This window comes from Prosopis cineraria, unplaced genomic scaffold (assembly GCF_029017545.1).
Source record: "Prosopis cineraria cultivar Desert tree isolate PC_DT_omini unplaced genomic scaffold, ASM2901754v1 PC13, whole genome shotgun sequence".
Classification (NCBI taxonomy): domain Eukaryota; kingdom Viridiplantae; phylum Streptophyta; class Magnoliopsida; order Fabales; family Fabaceae; genus Prosopis; species Prosopis cineraria.
In genome coordinates, this window is record NW_026555344.1 from 3,187,115 (window position 1) to 3,207,141 (window position 20,027).

Consider the following 20,027-nt stretch of genomic DNA (forward strand, 5'->3'; position numbering starts at 1 on the left):
AAAGAATTAATAAAACGTGTAGTGATTAAACTCTATGTACATATATTTTATAATTTTGTTGTCATTATTTAATTATGTTTGATACATGGTTATATTACCTAAAACTATGAGGAACTTCTTATTCTTCTCATTATCTCTTCTTTGACTTATTTTCAAACGAAACACATTTTTACAAGTTAAAGATATTTGAATGATGGGTTACAATATTCTTATCTTGTTTGGTATAGTACAATTTTCATCTATAAGACGTGTGGTGAGAGTAGTGTAAATAAGTAGAATGTGTTACCACTCAAAGTCCCACATATGTTAGGCGGTTTTTCCTTTAGAAGATGATTAAAAAAAAAAACACCAGAGCAGCATAATTTGTAATGGATATCAACATTGATGATGTCAGAGAGAAATTCATTATAATCTAATGAAAATAAAATCAAAAGGAAAAAGAAAGATAATAAAAGAACAAGGGAAGGGAATTACGATTTAAATTATGTAGTTTGGAGAGCGTAGCTTTCCAAAAGTGGTTGAGCTATCCAATATCCATATAACTTGATTGATGAAGAGGGGAAGGGGAAATTATTTTGAGGTTGTAGACAGCACAATTAAATATAACAACTTATTTGACTTTTTATCAAGTGCCAATAAAATATACTCCTTTTAGTTATATTTATAAATTATTTATATTAACCTTATTAATATTAAAATCATAAAAATATAAAGAATAAAATTTAAAAAATTATAAATATAACCTTTAAAAAATAAATAAATTATATAATATAAATTTTTTTATTTCTCTCTCTTACTTTTTAAAAATAATTTAAATATTTTATTTAAAATAAAATATTACTATCAATTTAATAATTTATAAAGTTAACTATTACTTTCTTTTAAAAGGTAATCAATAAAGCAAAGTTTTGGATTGCTGTGTAAAATTTGTACATAATTTTTTTAAGAACAGAACTGCTCCCTCTCATACAGCTAGCTTTCTTGCGGTTAATATCCTAACTCCATGTGCTTCAACCGTCTCCTTCAATTCTAGTTCACCATCTCTACACTGCCCATTATATAAACCCTCCCAAACTCACCATTTCTTCCTTCATCATCCGAACCCTCGCACAAATGGCTGCTAATAATACTAATGCTGATAGCATTGTCATGGATCAAGAGAGACTCACGGCGGAGATGGACTTTAAGTCCTCCTCCTCCGCCGTCATCAAAATCCGCCGACGCCTCCCGGATTTCTTGAAGTCCGTTAAGCTCAAGTACGTCAGGTTAGGACTAGGCTATGGCTATTCATGCAACGCTGCCACTGTTCTCATGTTTGCTATCGTCGCGCCTTTGTTCACCTCCCTCCTGGTTCAGTTCACCGGTCTCGCGCTCGACCGCTTGTCCCAGCTCTGGTCCTGCAATACTGTTCATCTGAACAGTAACGATTCTGCCGCGCACGTTGCAGGTTCGGTCACCCTGCTCCTCTTCTTTGGCCTCTACAGGGCGAGCCGGTCAAGACCGGTCTACCTCGTCGACTTTGCTTGTTACAAACCGGAAAACGAACGGAAAATCTCAGTTGATTCGTTCCTCGAAATGACGGAGGAAACCGGTGGGTTTGCAGAAGAGACCCTTCAATTCCAAAGGAGAATCGCAACTCGGTCAGGTTTGGGGGACGAAACGTACTTGCCCGGAGGGATTATGTCTAAACCGCCGAACCTGAACATGAAAGAGGCTCGTTATGAGGCAGAGCAGGTCATGTTTGGAGCGCTGGACGCTCTTTTTGACAAAACCGGTGTTAAGCCAAGGGACATTGATATTCTCATAGTGAATTGCAGCTTGTTCAACCCAACGCCGTCTCTCTCCGCCATGATCGTCAATCACTACAAACTCAGAACCAACATAAAAAGCTTCAATCTTGGAGGAATGGGTTGCAGCGCGGGCTTAATCTCCATCGATTTAGCCAAAGACCTTTTAAAAGCAAACCCCAATTCCTACGCCATTGTCGTCAGCACCGAGAACATCACCCTGAATTGGTACTTCGGGAACGACCGTTCTATGCTTCTCTGCAACTGCATTTTCCGAATGGGCGGCGCCGCCATTCTCCTATCTAACAAATCCTCCGACAGGGTCCGATCCAAATACCAACTAGTCCACACGGTTCGAACCCACAAAGGAGCAGACGACAAAAACTACAACTGCGTTTATCAGCGAGAAGATGAGAAAGGAACGGTGGGCGTTTCATTGGCCAGAGAACTAATGGCAGTCGCCGGAGACGCTTTGAAGACGAACATTACAACGTTAGGGCCGTTGGTCCTTCCATTTTCGGAGCAATTCATGTTCTTCTTGTCGTTGGTGAGGAAGAAGGTGTTGAAGCATTCAAAGGTGAAACCTTACATTCCAGACTTCAAGAAGGCGTTCGAGCATTTTTGTATTCATGCAGGGGGTAGGGCGGTGCTGGACGAGTTGCAGAAGAACTTGGAACTCAGTGAGTGGCACTTGGAGCCGTCGAGGATGACGCTTCACAGGTTCGGTAACACGTCTAGTAGTTCGCTGTGGTACGAGCTGGCGTACACGGAGGCGAAGGGACGGGTCGGGAAGGGGGATCGGGTATGGCAGATCGCTTTCGGGTCGGGGTTTAAGTGTAACAGTGCGGTGTGGAAGGCGGTGAGGATGATTCCGGTCGGTGACTGGCGGGGGAACCCCTGGGACGACTCGGTTCACAGGTATCCGGTTAAGGTCCCCACCAATGCTTGAATTCGCGTAACGCTGTTATTGGATGACAAAGTTCATGCCGATTTCAGCGCTTTCCTTTATTTTTCCCCCCAACTTGTTGTTATTTTTTATCAGACAACCAGGATGGTTAAAAATCCAAATCAAATGGGAGTACATTGATTTTTTTTTTTAAATGTTTTCTTAAAATGTCACTTTCATGTAAAATGTCACTTTCATGTAAAAGTGTGATGGGATGTTGGTGATAAGTACTAAGTAAAAATTTTCTAATGTGACGAAAAATGTCAACTGTATTAATTAGAGTTTACATTATCCATTAATAACATTGAGCGTGGAGCTTAATTTCTTGAGAAGTTGATTCTGTAAAGTTTAACTTTTCCCTTTAAATTTACCCCCAGCTAAGTGCTTAATAGTGTTTTAATTTAAACAAATATATGAAGGATAGTGGGGGATGACTAAGTAATTATGTTAAGGGATTAAAGAGGAACCTACCGATAGAACTTTTATGGTATTTGATTATAACACCTTTTTTTTAGTAAACATAAATAAGTTGAAATATACTCTTCTATCTTTATTATAAGGCACCTCTAAACATCTCATAGGATTAATAAGAAGTGATTAAATTATTAATTTTATTTAAAAATAAAATAAAATTTTAATTTTGTCTCCATTTAAATGAAACATTTTAAATTTGTATTATATTCTTCATCAAGTGATAATTAATACAGCATCAAATTCCTTATAGAGTATCGAGGACAAAAAAATTCTTTTAAAAGACACCCTATAACAAAAATCAGGGGTCTTAATATTTAAAAATACACGTACAAATCAAAAAGGGTACCAAAATCTATATATTGCGTAAAAATTAGTTTTTCTTTTCAAGTTTTACTCTCTATTTAAGGCCATGAGAAAGAGTGCATTTACTTGAAAAAGCTCGAGAGGGGATAGGAGATTTAATAGCAGAATTGATAATTCCTTTCATCCTTATATATAAAAAGTTTTTTTAAATTTTTTTATCCTTAAATATAAAAAATTATTAACATATTTTTTAATAAATAGATCATCATACCTAATTAAATTGAAAAGAGAAAAAAAATAAGTGCTTTCATTAATTTACTTTAAAAAAATTTATTTTTATTTACAATAATTAAGGATAAAATTATAATGTTGCTATGCTTGTAATTAAATAATCAACTTTTATTAGTTTGCGTGATTTGATTAAAAATATCTTATATATAAAAATAGAGCGAGTAAATCATAAACGTTGTGCAGAGTCATTGTCTCCTTGCCTGCATCCCTAAAAAGAGATCATTGCATTTGCAGGCTCAAACTTTCACCTCACTTAATCCCTAACTTCAACTTTGCTTCAATACTTTTTTATTACTGCCTTCATCTCAAATTATAATATACTTTTAAATAAAATCTCACATATTAATAAAATTTATTAAATACATTTTACAATCTTATTTTTTCAAGACAAAAATATATTTTCTATCAAAAAAAAAATAAATATTAACTATATCAAAAAACTTTTATTGGGATTTATATTTACGGATAAAAGGATGTTATAAAAATCAGGACTTACATTAAAAGCAGAGGAAGTATTCCAACACCACTTCATTATTAAGAAAAATTTATGTTATGATATGATCTTGTGACGCATCAGGTTAAAAGTATCACATTTCTACTTATGACTTTATAACCATTCTTTATTCTTTATTATTTGATGTTTGCCCCAGCCCATACTTTATGCTTGTTTAACAAATGCAAAATGAGAAGTGTAAATTGTAAGGCCCATTGTTCATTATTGCATTGACTTTTAACTAATTTCACTTTTTTGCATAACCATATCGCCATGACAGACCATCATGAAAAAAGTGATTCAATGTTCAAATCTCATGCATAACTTCTTCACTTCATAGTCCACACACACATTATAATTATGATATTATTATCCATTAAATACTTCTCTGACTTCTGTTTGAAGAAATAAATATTAACGATAACGTGTTTCTATCGAGAAAGTAACGGTCTATCCACCTATATACTTTAATTTTATGTTGTACCATTGAAGGTCTAGATTCTCAATAATACTCGTGGTAAAACAAGCCTGTTACTGAGCCTTCAGTCTTTTACATTCGCGGTTACTTTCAAAAGAAATAATTGCGTGTCTCAATTGTCATTTTCGCTAACCTTTACGTCTAGCATTAACAAGCTTGTGCCAAAGAAGCCACGCGCAAGATATTCACTAGTTTTTGACCTCTGGTGACAAATTGAAGATGACAGAGATATCTATCTTACCAATCACTTTCATTGACAGATCATCCTTCTACTGCAACCTTAGAGAAAGGTTATGTATAATGTATGGCAAGATTGAGGTGCTTTCTTACGGCTTATCTTACCTAAAATGTTGCTTTATAATAACTTTTGTTTTTCTCAGAGTAAATATTACCCTCTTGTCCTTTTTCTTCCAATATATCAAACAAACAGATGATTTATATGTTGATAATTGAATTGAACCTTCATTAAGGAAAACTTACAAATAGCAGGGGTAAGAGAACTGGAAATATCACTGCCTTTTCACTAGCCTTATGCTTGTGGTTCCGATATGATTTTCTAGCAGAGTGTTTCTACCTTGAAGCTGAAAAAATTGGCACCTTCTTCTGCTGATTTGTCAATAATATGAAGCAAGAAAGAAAGCAAACAAAACTCGACATGTTCATTTTAACGCTGATTGAGTCACTAATTAAATACCTGTTGATAACCAATGCTGGCAGCATATCCAGCCCCTAAAGAGCCATATATGTTTCCTGAAAAGTTGCCAAATCCAGGGAAGTGGAGGGAAGATGATTCAGATGAAGGCTGGTGTTGTAGCTACAGGCATAAGCTCCATCAGAGTCCTCATGGGACCGAGGCTATGCAAGAACAACTTCCAACGCTTAGCCTGCAATTTAAAGTCGTCAAGCATAAGTGAACCTCTCCAATACAATGAAGAGCCTGTCTCAAAGTAAAAATAATGTACAATAAGCAAGATGGTTGCACTTTTACATTGCATCCCCCAGTCACTTTTCCAACAGATTCAACTGATACTTGCACAAGAAAAAGGAACAGGAAAACAAAACATAGATTTCCGTAGAGAGCAGGCCAGTCTATGTTATGTAGAAAATGTACCAATCTATTTCATACTTTTCTGTATCTTTTGCAGCCTTCAATAAACTGGACCTCTCCACATAATGAATGAAACCAAAATCACATTTCCCTCCTCCTTTGCCAGGTGGCACGACCACTTTGGTTACTTCCCCATGCCGACAGAGTAGTTTCTTTAGCTGTTCAATTGCAGCACTCTCAGGTTTGTTCTTCATGTAAAGAGCTTTAACCTGAAAATACCAAAATAGTTTGCAAAAAGAACATAAAAATTAATATTTGGGCAGAAAAATTAGTTAGTTATGACCGAATATGACAGAAACAGTTTTAACAGCATAACTGATAAATCATAAACGTTGTGCCTGGTCATTCTCTCCCTGCCTGCATCCCTAAAGAGATCATTACAGTCTCAGACTCAGACTTCTATGTCATTTTATCTTGAACTTCCACTTTGCTTCAACACTTCTTCACTACTTTTTCTGTTCTAAATTATAAAACACTTTTTAGATAAAATCTCACGTATCAATAAAACTTATTAAATACACTTTATAACTTTACTTTTTCAAAACAAAATTTTAAACTTTTAAAAATACCCTTTATTTAATATCTCATTGATGAAAGAATATTGAAAAAATATAATATATGAGAAGAGTAATATTAAAAAAGTATCATTAATGAAATTTTACTTTTATCAAAGTATCTTATATTTTGAAATATTAAATCTATTTTAAAAGTATCTTGTAATTTGAGACCTTAGGAGTATAATCCTACACAACCAAGAGATCTAAGAAATGACATGGATAGAATGGTACACCCTTTCGTTTATGTGCTCCACATTTCTATCAGAATTACAGAAATAATAATCCACACATCCAAGTCCCGCAATTTTTTTTTTTACAAAAAAAAAAGGCATTCAAATGCTGCTTTGTAAAATTAATAATTACCTGTTTCGAACAGTATGAAATTTCAGTACAGTTCTTTGGTGTAATCAAGAATTTATCCACTTATCATTCTAATCCCCCCCCCCCCAAAAAAATTTCTTAAAGACAAAACACAGTGGACATTTTAAACTCTGTGTCATCCACCAACAAGTTCTTCGGAATTTTCCCGCCATATTAGAAGCAACTATTTTGAAGCCATTTTTCTGGAAAAAGCAAGATATTATTTAGCTGCTTAGCATACACAGCACCCTGAAATGTTGGTAATGTAAACAATTCATACATATCTACGACACTTTTAATATGTGTTGAGGAAACAAAAGAAAATCCATGAATTCTAGTTGGATTTGAGGGTCCTGATACAATTGTAAAGGAAGGAAACTAGAAAGGTAGGTCCAGCAACATTATAACATAAGCTAATAGCACAAATCAGTCAAGGAAGTACCTTTATAAGCTCTATGTTTTCAACTCCAGGACCAACACCCTCTATGACCTTTTTAAACTCATCCTCTGTACAGCTTTTTGGAACATCACCAATGAATAATCTGTTTTTTTTTTTTTTTTGTTTTTTGTTTTTCAGATAGCGAACACCTTAAAGATTTACCCAGATATCATGGCGAACAAATAATAACAACTAAACACCAGATGAAGATTCTTGGCAGAATGTTACTTTGAAAATCATCACTGCCAAGGAAAATACTATTTTCAGACAGCATCATAAATACCTTAATTTCCTTGTTATGTGATGATTTCCAATATTTTGGTGAATTTATTACAGTTTTTAAAGAATTAATTTAATTAAATTTATTAATAAAAATGTGATTAAATGGATGATTATTTAATTTGTGAGAATGAATATGGATAGGTTTCAAGTTAGTTTTAAAAGTTATTAGATGAATTATGACCTTAGCTGTGAGATTTATTCCTGTAAATAGGCCTAATTTATTGGCTTAAAGCTGAATGTTCTGAAACCCACAATTATGTAATCTTTCAATAGTTTTTTGAGCAATTTCCTTTGATCTTAAATTTCAATGCCACAAAAGCATAACCTTTACCTCCTCCAGTGTCCCTATCTTTAATCAACCTCACCTACAAGGGAACAGAATATAACCAAATTCTTAATTGTAATCTGTGCTACACTAACTCCCCACCTTAAAATTATTAATAATAGACAAATATTATTAATGCAAGATGTCATACTTGTTAGTTGTTACTTCAAGAATATAACCCATTTGCTCACACATCTCCCTCCAATCATCTTCACAGGCATCCCAAGGAAGTCCACCAAGAAAGATTTCAGAACCACGAGGAGGAAGGGCAAGAAGTTCATCGTGTTTATTCCTCGCGTCATCATCATCATCATCAATAATGAGAGATATAGCTTTTGTTTCCTCTTCTTCTATGTATTCAATCACATTGCTACTTCTATGATCTGCTTCATGCATTTGACCTTTCCCACTAGCCTCTGCTGCAGCAGGGTCTTCATCTTCATGCCCTTTGGAATAATTCCCTTCTAATTTTTCATCACTAACTCCACACGTTCGTTAACACCATCATCCATCTTCTCCGTGTAATTTTCCCCATCAAGGTCCACCTTTTCATCAATTTCTGCACCTTCTGACTTTATTGTCGTAGAACCTGGGCTTTGTTATTAATAACTGCGGGTTTCACACAAGAATCAAGAATGCTGAATGGAGCCCTAAGGAGTCTACACGGTCAATAGCGATGCAATGCACCAATGGACGTCTTGAACCTTTTTTTTTTTTTTTTGAATGGGTACTGAATACTTCAATAAATCAGCAAAGTCAGGTACAATCATGGTCAAGTTAAAAGCTGCAAATAAGAACAAAAGAAAATATACTTCATGGGGTACTGAGAACCGGGATGCATAGGAAATAAAAAGTCCCACTAAGACCTTAAACTGTTAAACACGAAGTCATTACAGAGAACACCCAACGACATCCCCACATGGCACATTTGGTCATTGAAAAACTGAATCGGCACACTGTCAAATCTAGCAATTTTTCACATCCAACATTTCATTTTTATTTCACCGAGTCCCAACAATCAAACGAGGACTGTCAAAGGAGACTGATGAGTACTTGAAAACAAACCGTTTAAGTAACCTGGAAAAGTATCCAGACATTAATATGCCATAGAGAATCTCCCTTCAAAATTTAAATTAAATTTATCATCTGGAAATATGCGACAAAAACTCCAAAAATATATTAAGACATAGACATGACACGGAAACGAGTCGAACGCAGAACAAGAACCGGTAAAGGTGACCCACCGAAAAGATTTTTCTTACTTTGTTTTTGCTAGAAGGGGTCAATTTCAGCTGTGATGATTCTTAGAAATAAATCCTAACAAAGAGGGAAAATAACAAATGGGACAAAATTAGAAAGTTGCCCCTCCACCCACCCAAAAGAAATGAAAGAGAGGCATCGAGGATGGAGAAAAGGGGTGACTTTGCAATTTGCATATCGGCCGTATAGATGAAGATTTCTGAAATTTGCTTCTTTATGTTTTTTTTTTAATTGGATTTTATATGTGACAATCCTCTCTCCTCTCAATGGATGGAGTAAGGCGGCAGAGCAGGCAGGGGCACATGCAGGGCCCTCAAATAGAAGATAATTATTTTGAAGACCCAATAGCACAAGATCTCATCTGCAATTAATTTTAAAGCTCAAAAGACTCAATTTCCCCTGATCTGGAAAATGGAACCCCAGCGCGAGCTTCACGAACCCACCGCCAACACTCAACGTGGTCGGGCCTCATTCTTGTACCTGATCTTCCATCTCTGTCATTCACCATTTTTGCCGTGCCATCGCGCCTCTGCTTCTTCTCCTCCGATCCAAGACTCAATTCCCTACCAACCTCACCCAACAAGGGCTCGTATCAATGTGGGAATGTGAGCACCGTGGATGCCAAGAGGATCTCACAAGAATCAGGAACCATATGCCTTAGCGAGCACCGGTAGGAGCGGTGAGCACTTGAGGAACCAGAAGGACGGCATTAGAATGTTTTCATAGGAGATGGAAGCATACTGACGAGGGAAGTGGTTGCGCTGAAAGCAAAAGTATCCAGATCTCGGTAGCGAAATTGCCGATGCAAAAGGGATTGAGGATGTTGTGGCAGGTGCGGCAAAGCAAGGGGGAGCATGGAAGTACGAGCATATTGGGGTTTGGGGAAGTGCTTGATCGGAAAGCTAAGAGAAAGCAATTTGAACAAAAAGGACATATCCAGTTCATGAATCTGCCTCTTACACTCCGAAAGCAAAGAGAATTAGAAAAATACATGAAGCAAGCCTCCAAAAGTAGCCATCATGAAAGGTGTCTTTGAGCAAGTTTAGCATCATCGTTGCTGCAAATTTGATGGTCTAATGCCTAGATTTTCACTTCACTGTCCTTGAAAATGCATGCAAATTGGACGACAATAAAAAATAAAATATAATTTCCCAACTAGGATGCACGATACCTACATTTATTTGACGTTTGCCTCAACACAATCTTGTGTTTTGATCAACCCTTTTTTGTTTATTGCATTGATGAACCAGCCAGTTCAAGAGAGGGAGAAAATGGTTTTTCCAACCCCCTCCAGGGGTAATTGAGTTTTGGATAAATTAACTCAGGCCCAAAAAAAATCTAATTCCCAAGAAATATGGATCAATTTTTAAAAATTTGAGAGTATAGTCGACTCATATTGATATATAAAAAATTTATTATTAATGTCTAAATAATGTATCTTTGAAAATTAAAAAATTTACAAAGAGTTTTTTTATTAATATATAATAGTATATTATTAACAAATATAATAAATTGATCACAATGTAAAATGTAATAAATATTAAGCTATTTATTTAATTGAATTTTATAACATTGACTATATATATAAAAGCCCTTGAGTTTTTGAGCTTTGAAATTAATTGCAGATGAGATCTCAGCTTTCTAAAATATTATAGATTGTATGGAGTCTTAAAAATAATTATCTTCATCTGATAATCCTAGGTACAATTCTCCCTTTAAACAACTTATCACACAACCGATTATGAGAATCATACTTCTTTAATTAAATAAATTGGTAATATTAAAATTTCATAAATGGAATTGTGTTTCTATAACGAAGGATCAGCACTCTCAAATATCATTGATTTGAACTCAAGCATCCTTCTATCAAAGCTCATCCTTCAAATTAGTCTCAGCTTCGAAAGCCCAAACTCTAGCTTCTTTATAAACCTTCCCAGGCCTACAGTAATACTTCTTGCTTGGTGCACAGTGACTATCTTCTGAGCAGATGCACAAACCTTCAAGAGCACACCCATCCTTCAATATTGCCCCACCTTTTTTCAATCCTAAAGCATGATCTGTCCACTCGCTAGAAAAAATCTCTTGTGGATCGTATTTATTTTTCACACTCAAGAGCCTCAGCGTTTGGGTACTTCTTAATCACTTCATTGAATGCCAAGTTCCTGTTCTTTCCCCAATGAGATAACTCCTCGTATTTGAACAGCCCCATCTGCTCAATCTCCTCAAAAAGCCTTGGGGACAATGGGTCCTTGCTTCTGGAGTAAGTGATGTCGAAATCAACAGCATCTTCTGTTTTCCCCAGGAGGCACTTGAAGCTTTGACATAGCGCATTAGGATTCCATTGTAGAGCTCTAATCCACACATTGCTTGTGGCTTTACTTCAACTAGCTTTTGCATATCTTTGATGAAGCTTGGAATGTTAGACAAGGTGATGCTGAAGGCGGTTTGGTGGAAGAACTGAAGTTGAAGTCTGGAATCCCAAGGGCATATGGTAATCTTTCTGTGTTCCATCAAACTGTCAAGGCACGTTCCGAATGATTGCATACGATTGTTTCGTCCGATCACAGGGTACCCAGTAAAAAGTATACCTATTTCAGCAAGAAGAAACAAAAAAATTATTATTTATAATGTGTTCGAAAGTCATCATGGACGAAGAAAGCAAGTGTTGAAAGGAAGAAAGCAAGTGTTGAAAGGTGTCCATTGAAATGATTACCTGAAAAAAGACCCTGTATTGTTGTGGGTCAAGCCATAAGCAGCGGTCTTCAGCGTTCCAGTCAACACCTTGGCACCAATGCATTTGCCATCAGTGTTTCTTGTTGCTTCCTGAAGTTTCTCTGTTCCACAAAGATTCAAGTGATCCTTAGCTTAGTTTCTGGGAAGACTACCTTAAGATCAGTAAATTTATACGACAGCAAAAGCAATAAAATATACTGGCTAATCGATTGGTAGCCAAAAAAAGAAGAAGAAGAAGAAGAAGAAGTGTTTCTTTTTGAGATTTTTCTTATAGCCCACGCTCGGATGGTATATATGAAGGAAAATATTGCTGGAGAGGTGTTTGAGCCTAAAATCAAGTGTCAACCAAAAATTAAAAAAAGAAAAGAAAAATTGAAATGACAAGCCCAAATGAAGACAAGGCTTGACCCATTCTCAGAAGGAGTCGTGACACACATGTACTTAATATGACCTTTAAGACTTAGAATAACTGAATATTGAAGAGCACTAAGTGGACATAAGATTGTTATTTGATGCACAATGAATCTTGTAGGGCAGTGCTGAGTGACCATGGATAATCAGCATACGAGCTCTGAATTCTTCAGACACAATGGTCTCAAGGCTTATGATTATAAAAGGGACTCACTAATGCAATCGACAGATAGACAAGCACAGACAAAATACACACAAACTACACCAGAATTAGTCTCAGTTTTACTTTTCCAAATCATTTACCTTGTAATCCACAATTAACCTTAGGTTTATTTTCAGTTTACAAGTTGTAATTACTTCAACTTTGTACTTTGTTTCTATTAATCAAAAACACCCTTTATATCAATCTCCTTGCATCTTAATATTTGCGTGATCTAAGATAAGAGAGCTTAAGGATCTTGCATTCATCTTTGAGTAGAGTTGGAAAACAGGCGGGCCCAGCCTATATGGGCCCAGCCCAAAAGGCTTAGGCCCTTAAGCCCGATTTTCTTAAAATATCTCATTTTTTAAAGCTCAACCCTTATATAAATGGCTTAGGGCTAGGCCCGTAAGCCTTTATTTTTTATTTTTTTATTTTTTAAAATTTTTAAAAATTAAAATTTTTAATTATAATATTTCATATATTTTTTAAAAATATAAATTATAATGTTTAAAAATTTAAAATAAATAATAGAAATTCTAATTTTAAAGTGTAAATATATATTCTAAAGTTTAAATTCAATTTAAAAATTAAAAATATTTTATTTTTTAAGAAAAAATAAAAACGGGCATAAAGGGCCGCTCGAGCCCGAGCCCATTTTTTCAAGGCCTATTAGGGTCAGGCTTGAAAGCCTAATTTTCTTAAAAATGTCATTTTTTCAAGCCTGAACCTTATAAAAATGGGCTTAAATGAGCAATCCTTTAAGCCCGACCTTTATTCCTGACTCTATCTTTTAGACTTCGCGTCTTTGACACTTCTGGTCTTATTGTTCAGACACAACATTCAACTTGTGAAAAATAATTTATAGCAGGCCTAGTGGGACTTGTGTGACAAAGATGCCTAAGACATACAAAGACAAAAAGATTGCTAAGAAAGGATTTAGTTCTTATGAAACCAAAAGGAGGGTGAGCACACACAAGGATGTGAGAACCATTAGTGCACAATGCTAGGATAAGTGCACATCGCAAGAACATAGTGTTGATGACCATGAGCAATAGTAGTGCAAGACCTAACTCAAAGGTTGGTAACAAGAACATAAATCCTCTTATTGTATCTAACATGCCTGTTTCAGAGGTATGGAGTTGGATTCAGGATCAAATGTATAAAACAGCAAGAGGAAAATCAAAAATTCTATACGCTCTCTCTCAAAGCTTTTGAACATAGAAAAAGGGAGTGTCAGTAGGTAACAATGTAGGCCCTTCATAAAGGGATAAAAAACACAGCTGCATTATTAAAAGGAGGACCCATAGAAGCAGGCTCAACTTTTTAGCTGCACAAGGGGCAACCTTTAAGAAGCAGTCCAAACATAGGCCCTTAAGGTCGCATGTATGTAAAGGACATAGGCCCTTAAGGTCACATGTACGTAAAGGACAATCCTACACGTCATGCTTTTGCACACACTAACCCTATGAATAACCCTTTGTATTATTTGTTGGTGGCCTGAGGGGCATAAAGATACTCCTAAAAAGACTAAATGAGCCACTTCCAAGAAATCAGTTGGTAATAGTGGATGCATTAAGCAACGTTATACAGAACATCTACGACCTAGGGCTAAGACCAATTGGGCCAGCCTATGTAACACCTTAACTTGACTAACTAAAAACTTGACCAAATATCATGATAATAAAAAGATTTAAACTAATAAAAATAATTATCATGGTATAAAAATTTGAAGCCAATTCTCAAATTTATTTTAAATAGATGATCATGATAGAAAAGAGTTAGTCTATATTTTAGGGAATTACTATGGTTACAAAAATTTCATTTACTAAATAGATATTTAAAATCTAACCTTGCTAGAAATTATAAAAATTTGGACTTACTATTTAAAATTATAAATAACACCTTACCATAGTAGAAAAGAGTTTACCATAATAGATAAAAAAAACCTAAAAATAAATATTTCATTCAACATAAGTCTAGGCTTACTAAAGCCCACAAACATGTGCGTCACATTCCACCATAAATACTCAAATATTTATTTCAATAAATGTCTTGACATTTAAAATTTTATATTAAAATATTTACTCTAAATAGATCTATTAAGCAATTTCTATGGCCTTAAGCCTCAACTAATATACCCTTTCCTATCATCAATAAATAATAAACAATTTTAAAATTCAATCCAAATGACAAATGAGTCTTATACTAGTAAATGATTGTTCTACAAATTAAAATAGGATTTAAAGCTTACTCAAGCTAAACCCAAGCTTTTAGACGCTTCCCTTTTGTTCCACTAAGTTTACCTAAAATGTTAAAGAGAAGGGTAAGCACTAACATCTCAGTAACCCAATGTTCCACCATATATGTACAAACTAACAACTACACACAATTAACAATATATACATACATATAATTTCATTATCTTTATTAAATTATGAGCAAAATAATTTACAGGCTATCATTTATAATAGTTATATGTAACATATGATCATATGCAAAAAATGCCCTTTATTGCTTCATCCCACCTTATACCATTGATTGAAACCATCGGCTTATCAATAGTCTAGCCTACTCGTTGGACTAACCAAAGCACCTTCGAAGCTTGAAATATATCAAGCTAAAGGTATAGAGCCCAAGCTCCAAACTATAGCTCCCCTCCTTAAGGAACTTAACCAGAAGGTGTCATTATCCCACATTCTCCCTTTACAAATCTGACTAAGTAAGTATTGAGGAATAGGGCTCTACAAAGAAAAGGCCAACCACTGTGCGCGCAATGGAGGCAAACCACATGGTTACAATCATGTACAAATCAACATCCTTCTCATCATCATCATCATCATCTCCTCAGCCTGTCACCGATGCATGTCATACACATACAACGATCATGGTATATACAAGCAAGCTTTAAAAAAAATATAATATCTCAGTGAATGGCAACAAGTTACAATCACGCTTGGTAGGATTAAAGTAATTCATTAAATTCTATAATCACATTTTGTACAATTTCTCAACAATTTGTCATATTTTTATATATAGTTTGCAGTTATCATATTCAATTAGATAAAATTATACGTAAGTAACTTATATAAATTACCATACCAAATATAGGTGGGAAAATTCTAAGTTACCTGTTCTCCTTTAGCTTACAAATAGTCACATATCAATCCAAGCAGTAAAAACTTTTTAAAAAGAGTCTACAAAAGCAGACACATATAACAATATTAATAGACAATTTAAATATGCTAAATGATTATCCTAAAACTACTTTACAATTACTCTAAAATTATTTTAAGACCTTGAAGCTAGTTTAGAGAACTCAAAGTTCTCTTATAAATGCATATTTTTTATTCTTTGGATCCCCTTAATCTCGTACATCGAGTTTCTTTAATAGATCATCCCCTAAGAAATCTTGTACTAGAGATCCGTGAGCTATTGTACGATGCTAGAGATGTTTCACTCTACTACTCTAACAGGGAGGCCATTATGTGTGTTGATTATATGGCAAATAATGCTTATTCAAATATGCCTGGAATAATACTGGCGTTTGGAAAGATTCCTTGAAGACCAAAGACGACTCACTAGTTGAGCTTTTTAATGTTTGGAACTTGGTTTCTATTTTACTTTCAAGCTTTTGCTTGCCTTTGTATCTAAGAAAAATGCATATTTTTTCATAAAAAATTTTCTTAATATTTATAACTCTAATAATTTTTTTAACACTAATGCATTAATTTTAAGCCAATATTTATCTCAAATCCTTATTCTAAAAGTCCTCAAAGACGATGAACAATAATTATTTAAAGATTAAACAACTTAAAATATCAAAATAGACTTAGATATATTATTAGAGAAATCATCTATCAATAAAAAGACTTCAAGAGTTCTGAATAGGTTGCATTGTAAATTTTCTACCCTCAAGAATTTATAAACTAAGAAGATAAACAAATAGAATGAAATATTTAAAATACTTACCCATTTTTAAAAAGTTTCATATAATCTTTAATGTATTTGATAATAAATCCTAAACATTGAAATCTCCTTATTGCCTCTCTGCGCGCGCGCGCGCACGTGTCGCTGTTGAAATGTGTGTGTATTGTAGGGATAATAATAATGATGGAGACGGGATGGGAGTAGATTCAGTAATTTGTGCCAAGTTCGACGAGCCCACTAAACCAGCCTAAAAAATTTAAACTTGAGCCTGAAAAAATAATAATTTTTTAATAAAATTCTTCTGAAATATATAAATGACAATTCATCATTCGAAATGTCATAATTTTCCTACAATTCTTAGAGACTTTTTTATTATTAATAAATTTATATAAATTACCAAATTATCTTTATTGAAAATAAATAATTCACAACTTTTCTTTTTAAATTCACAATAATACAATAATAAATCACAACTTTGTATGTTAAATTCCTTATTTGCTGTTTTATTGTTGCGAATATAAAAAGAAAAATTATGAATCATTTATTTTTAATAAAGGTAATTTGGTAATTTATATAACTTTATTAATAACAGAAAAGTGCTTAGGGACTTCAGAAAAATTATGACATTTTAAATGACTAAATTGTCATTTATATATTTTAGAAGAATTTTATTGTCATTTTTTCTTGATTCAATAGGGGCACTTTAAAAAAATGATAATAATTATACCTTAAAAAATTAAAAATGTCTTACATTTTTAACATCTAACTCCTCAAAAAATATCATACATTTTTTAACGAAGGAATAATAAATTTACTCATCATGTTATGTTTCATTTTATTTTTTCTAAATAATAATAAATTTATTTTATCATCAATCTAAACATTACAAATTTAATTAATAATAATAAATTTATTCTATCATCAATCTAAACACTGAAAATTTAATTTAAATGATCAAATTTAATATTAAATATTTTATAATTTTTATAAATTAATTATCCATATATATTCTGAATAGTTTAGATTTAAAATTTTTAAATTGTAAAATTTTCTTAATTTTTTTAAAGCGTCAGTTTGAAAATTATCTTCATTTTTATATTTTTAATATTAAATTTATTAAAATAAAAATTAATGAAAATTTTAAAAAAATTACTATTAAATTTAAATTGTCCATAATACATATAGATAATTAATTTATAAAAATTATAAAAAAATTAATATTAAATTAAATTATTCAAATTAAAGATGTATTATTTAAATTGATGATAAAATAAATTTATTAAAATTTCATAGTTTTTTTTATAATAAATATAAAATATAAATATAAAAGTAAAACTTTAAAATATGGACCGTCCACATAAAACAGAGACAGTACCAAAACCACAATCTGGCAGGCGAATATCGTGATGCATATGAAAGTACCCGCACAAGGAACAGTATTTGGGTATTTTTATGCCGTTTTTGTTGGTGGAGGGACTGGCCTAAGTAATTCCACCCTTGATCATAGATTTATCATGTTTGATTCAGAGGGTTTAGATTTTTAATAACTGATACTTTTTGTTGTAGTTATGTGAGGGCACATTAAAAGATCTAGTTCAAGGAGTGAAAATAGGCTAGTAGATAAGTGGGTTAAAAAGCAATTAAATACTTAAATTATAAGTTCAAAAATACTTAAGGGACTGTTTGGTTGAGGGGAGGGAAAAAAAAAAAAATTTTTTAAAATTTTTCATCCCCTCCAAAACCTTCCCCCCCCCCAAATTGGAGAAATCCATCCTTCTCCTCCCCAGCCCCTCCTCTAAACTCCCCTCCCATCCCCTCCTTCTCCTGCCCCTCCCTCCCCTCCCCTCCCCTCCATCATTTTCCCTCTCATTTTTTTGTGTAATATTCTCTCCCAACTTTTTTTTTTAAAAAAAAGAAAATACTACATTTATTCTTGCACTTTGCTTAGGTTTTAGTTTAGGTTCATACAGTTTGTTTTTTGTGTTCAAAGTCTTTACACTTTTCTCGATCTACAACATTAGTCCTTATATTTTTAGAGGGACATTGATATGGTACAAGCAGTGTTAATAATACTGATGTGTCAATTAAGAACGTTAATTTTGTACTTACATCTCAAATTGATGCTAACATGAAAATTTTAATAACATTTTTTTTAAAAAAAGCCTACATGAAATTTGTACATTTTGTTGATCATTTAAAAAGTCTAGGTTAGCCTTTTTCTTTCATTTGATGTAGATTTTTTTTAAGTTTTTGCTTATTAAAAAATTTCATGCCAACATCAATTTGACATGTAAGCACAAAATTAATGATTTTAATTGACATGTCTACATTATTAATACTATTTGAGCCATGTCAACATCCTTCTGAAAATTAAAGGATCAATGTTGCAAACGAAAAAAGTGTAAGTACTTAAAATACTAAAAATAAAGTGCAAGAACTTATATTAAAACTCAAATAAAGTACAAAGATTAAAAGTAATGTTTTTTTAAAAAAAAATTAATAAGTTAAAATATCTACCAAGTTAACCCATTAATCTTTAAGAATTGAGTTGGATTGAGTTGAAATTTTTTAATCCATATGAAAATAGGCTGAACCCAATTCAACCCAACACATCTCACATTTTTCCAAACCTGTAGAGATCAACCTATATTATTTAGGTTGGCCATATTTCCATCTTTACTCATGAAATTCACAAATAACAATGCAGTCCTAAATCTGTAAAGTGTGGATAAACTTTCACGTGCAATAATAAAAATGATCTTATTCGTTTTCTTTTATTTGACAAAAATATTGTCTTATTCTTTATGAAAACAATTTTGAATTGGGCCAGACTCAATGTGGAAAAACAGCAACAGGATGACACTTTTCACCCCCAACAAGCCTAACATATATAGTCTGTCATTGGATTCATCGCCTTGAGTTTCAATCGTTTATAAATGCTGTATCCACCACATTGGTAAAAATTACAAGTTTGTCTGATATTTAAAATAAAGGTAGCACCTGTTTGAATTTTAATTGAGTATAATAAATTATAAAATAATTAATTAAGTGATAGATTTTAATCATAATTGATTATGTTATAACGCAATCTATTTAGATACTGTTTTTCTAAAATTGATTTTAACAGAATTGAAAATATTTGAATAATTTAATCAGAATCAATTTTAACTATATAAATTACTATATAATTTAATTCTTAAATACCAAACATTAATTTTTTGAGGATATAAAATTTAAATTTTATTAAGAAAAAAAAAAGAGAAGAGAAGAGAGTTTGATTTTATTTTTATTAAATTATATGTTTTATTTGTAATTTTTTTGTGGGCCTTTCTTTGTAATTTTTTCCAACATTTTTTGACAAACTTTTGGCAGAAAGCCGTGGAGGGAGCTTACGGAAAAACGTGTGTCTTGCCTCATAATTGATTTTCGAGCTTTTTTGAGTATTTGGATAAATTGGATGAAAAAATTGATTCCTATCCAAACACACACGTAGTCTTTTATAAAAATAAAATAAAATAAAAAAGGTAGTCTTTCCAGAAATCATGCTAAGCAGATCTTGAATCTTGATGTAACAGAGGAACTTCAAGAAGTAGCATCAAGAGACGCTGATTGGAAATTGATATAAAATATATAAAAGTTTTATTAGTAAAA

General features: G+C 33.1%; 1 protein-coding gene and 1 pseudogene across 1 annotated transcript; one reads left to right on the forward strand and one right to left on the reverse strand.

Annotated features, from left to right (window-relative positions):
• The first annotated feature begins 1,070 nt into the window (after window positions 1–1,070).
• LOC129291103 (3-ketoacyl-CoA synthase 1-like) lies at window positions 1,071–2,888 on the forward strand. Its single transcript, XM_054928260.1, has one exon. The coding sequence runs from the start codon at window positions 1,114–1,116 to the stop codon at window positions 2,734–2,736; it is 1,623 nt and encodes a 540-aa protein (XP_054784235.1). The 5' UTR covers window positions 1,071–1,113; the 3' UTR covers window positions 2,737–2,888.
• An 8,081-nt stretch (window positions 2,889–10,969) lies between these two features.
• On the reverse strand, window positions 10,970–12,387 carry LOC129290921 (probable truncated L-gulonolactone oxidase 7, mitochondrial; annotated as a pseudogene).
• Between the last annotated feature and the right edge of the window lie 7,640 nt (window positions 12,388–20,027).

What these genes read in the sequence shown, in the direction of transcription:
- LOC129291103 (XM_054928260.1), top strand. Translation starts at nt 1,114, where the DNA reads ATGGCTGCTAATAATACTAATGCTGATAGCATTGTCATGGATCAAGAG.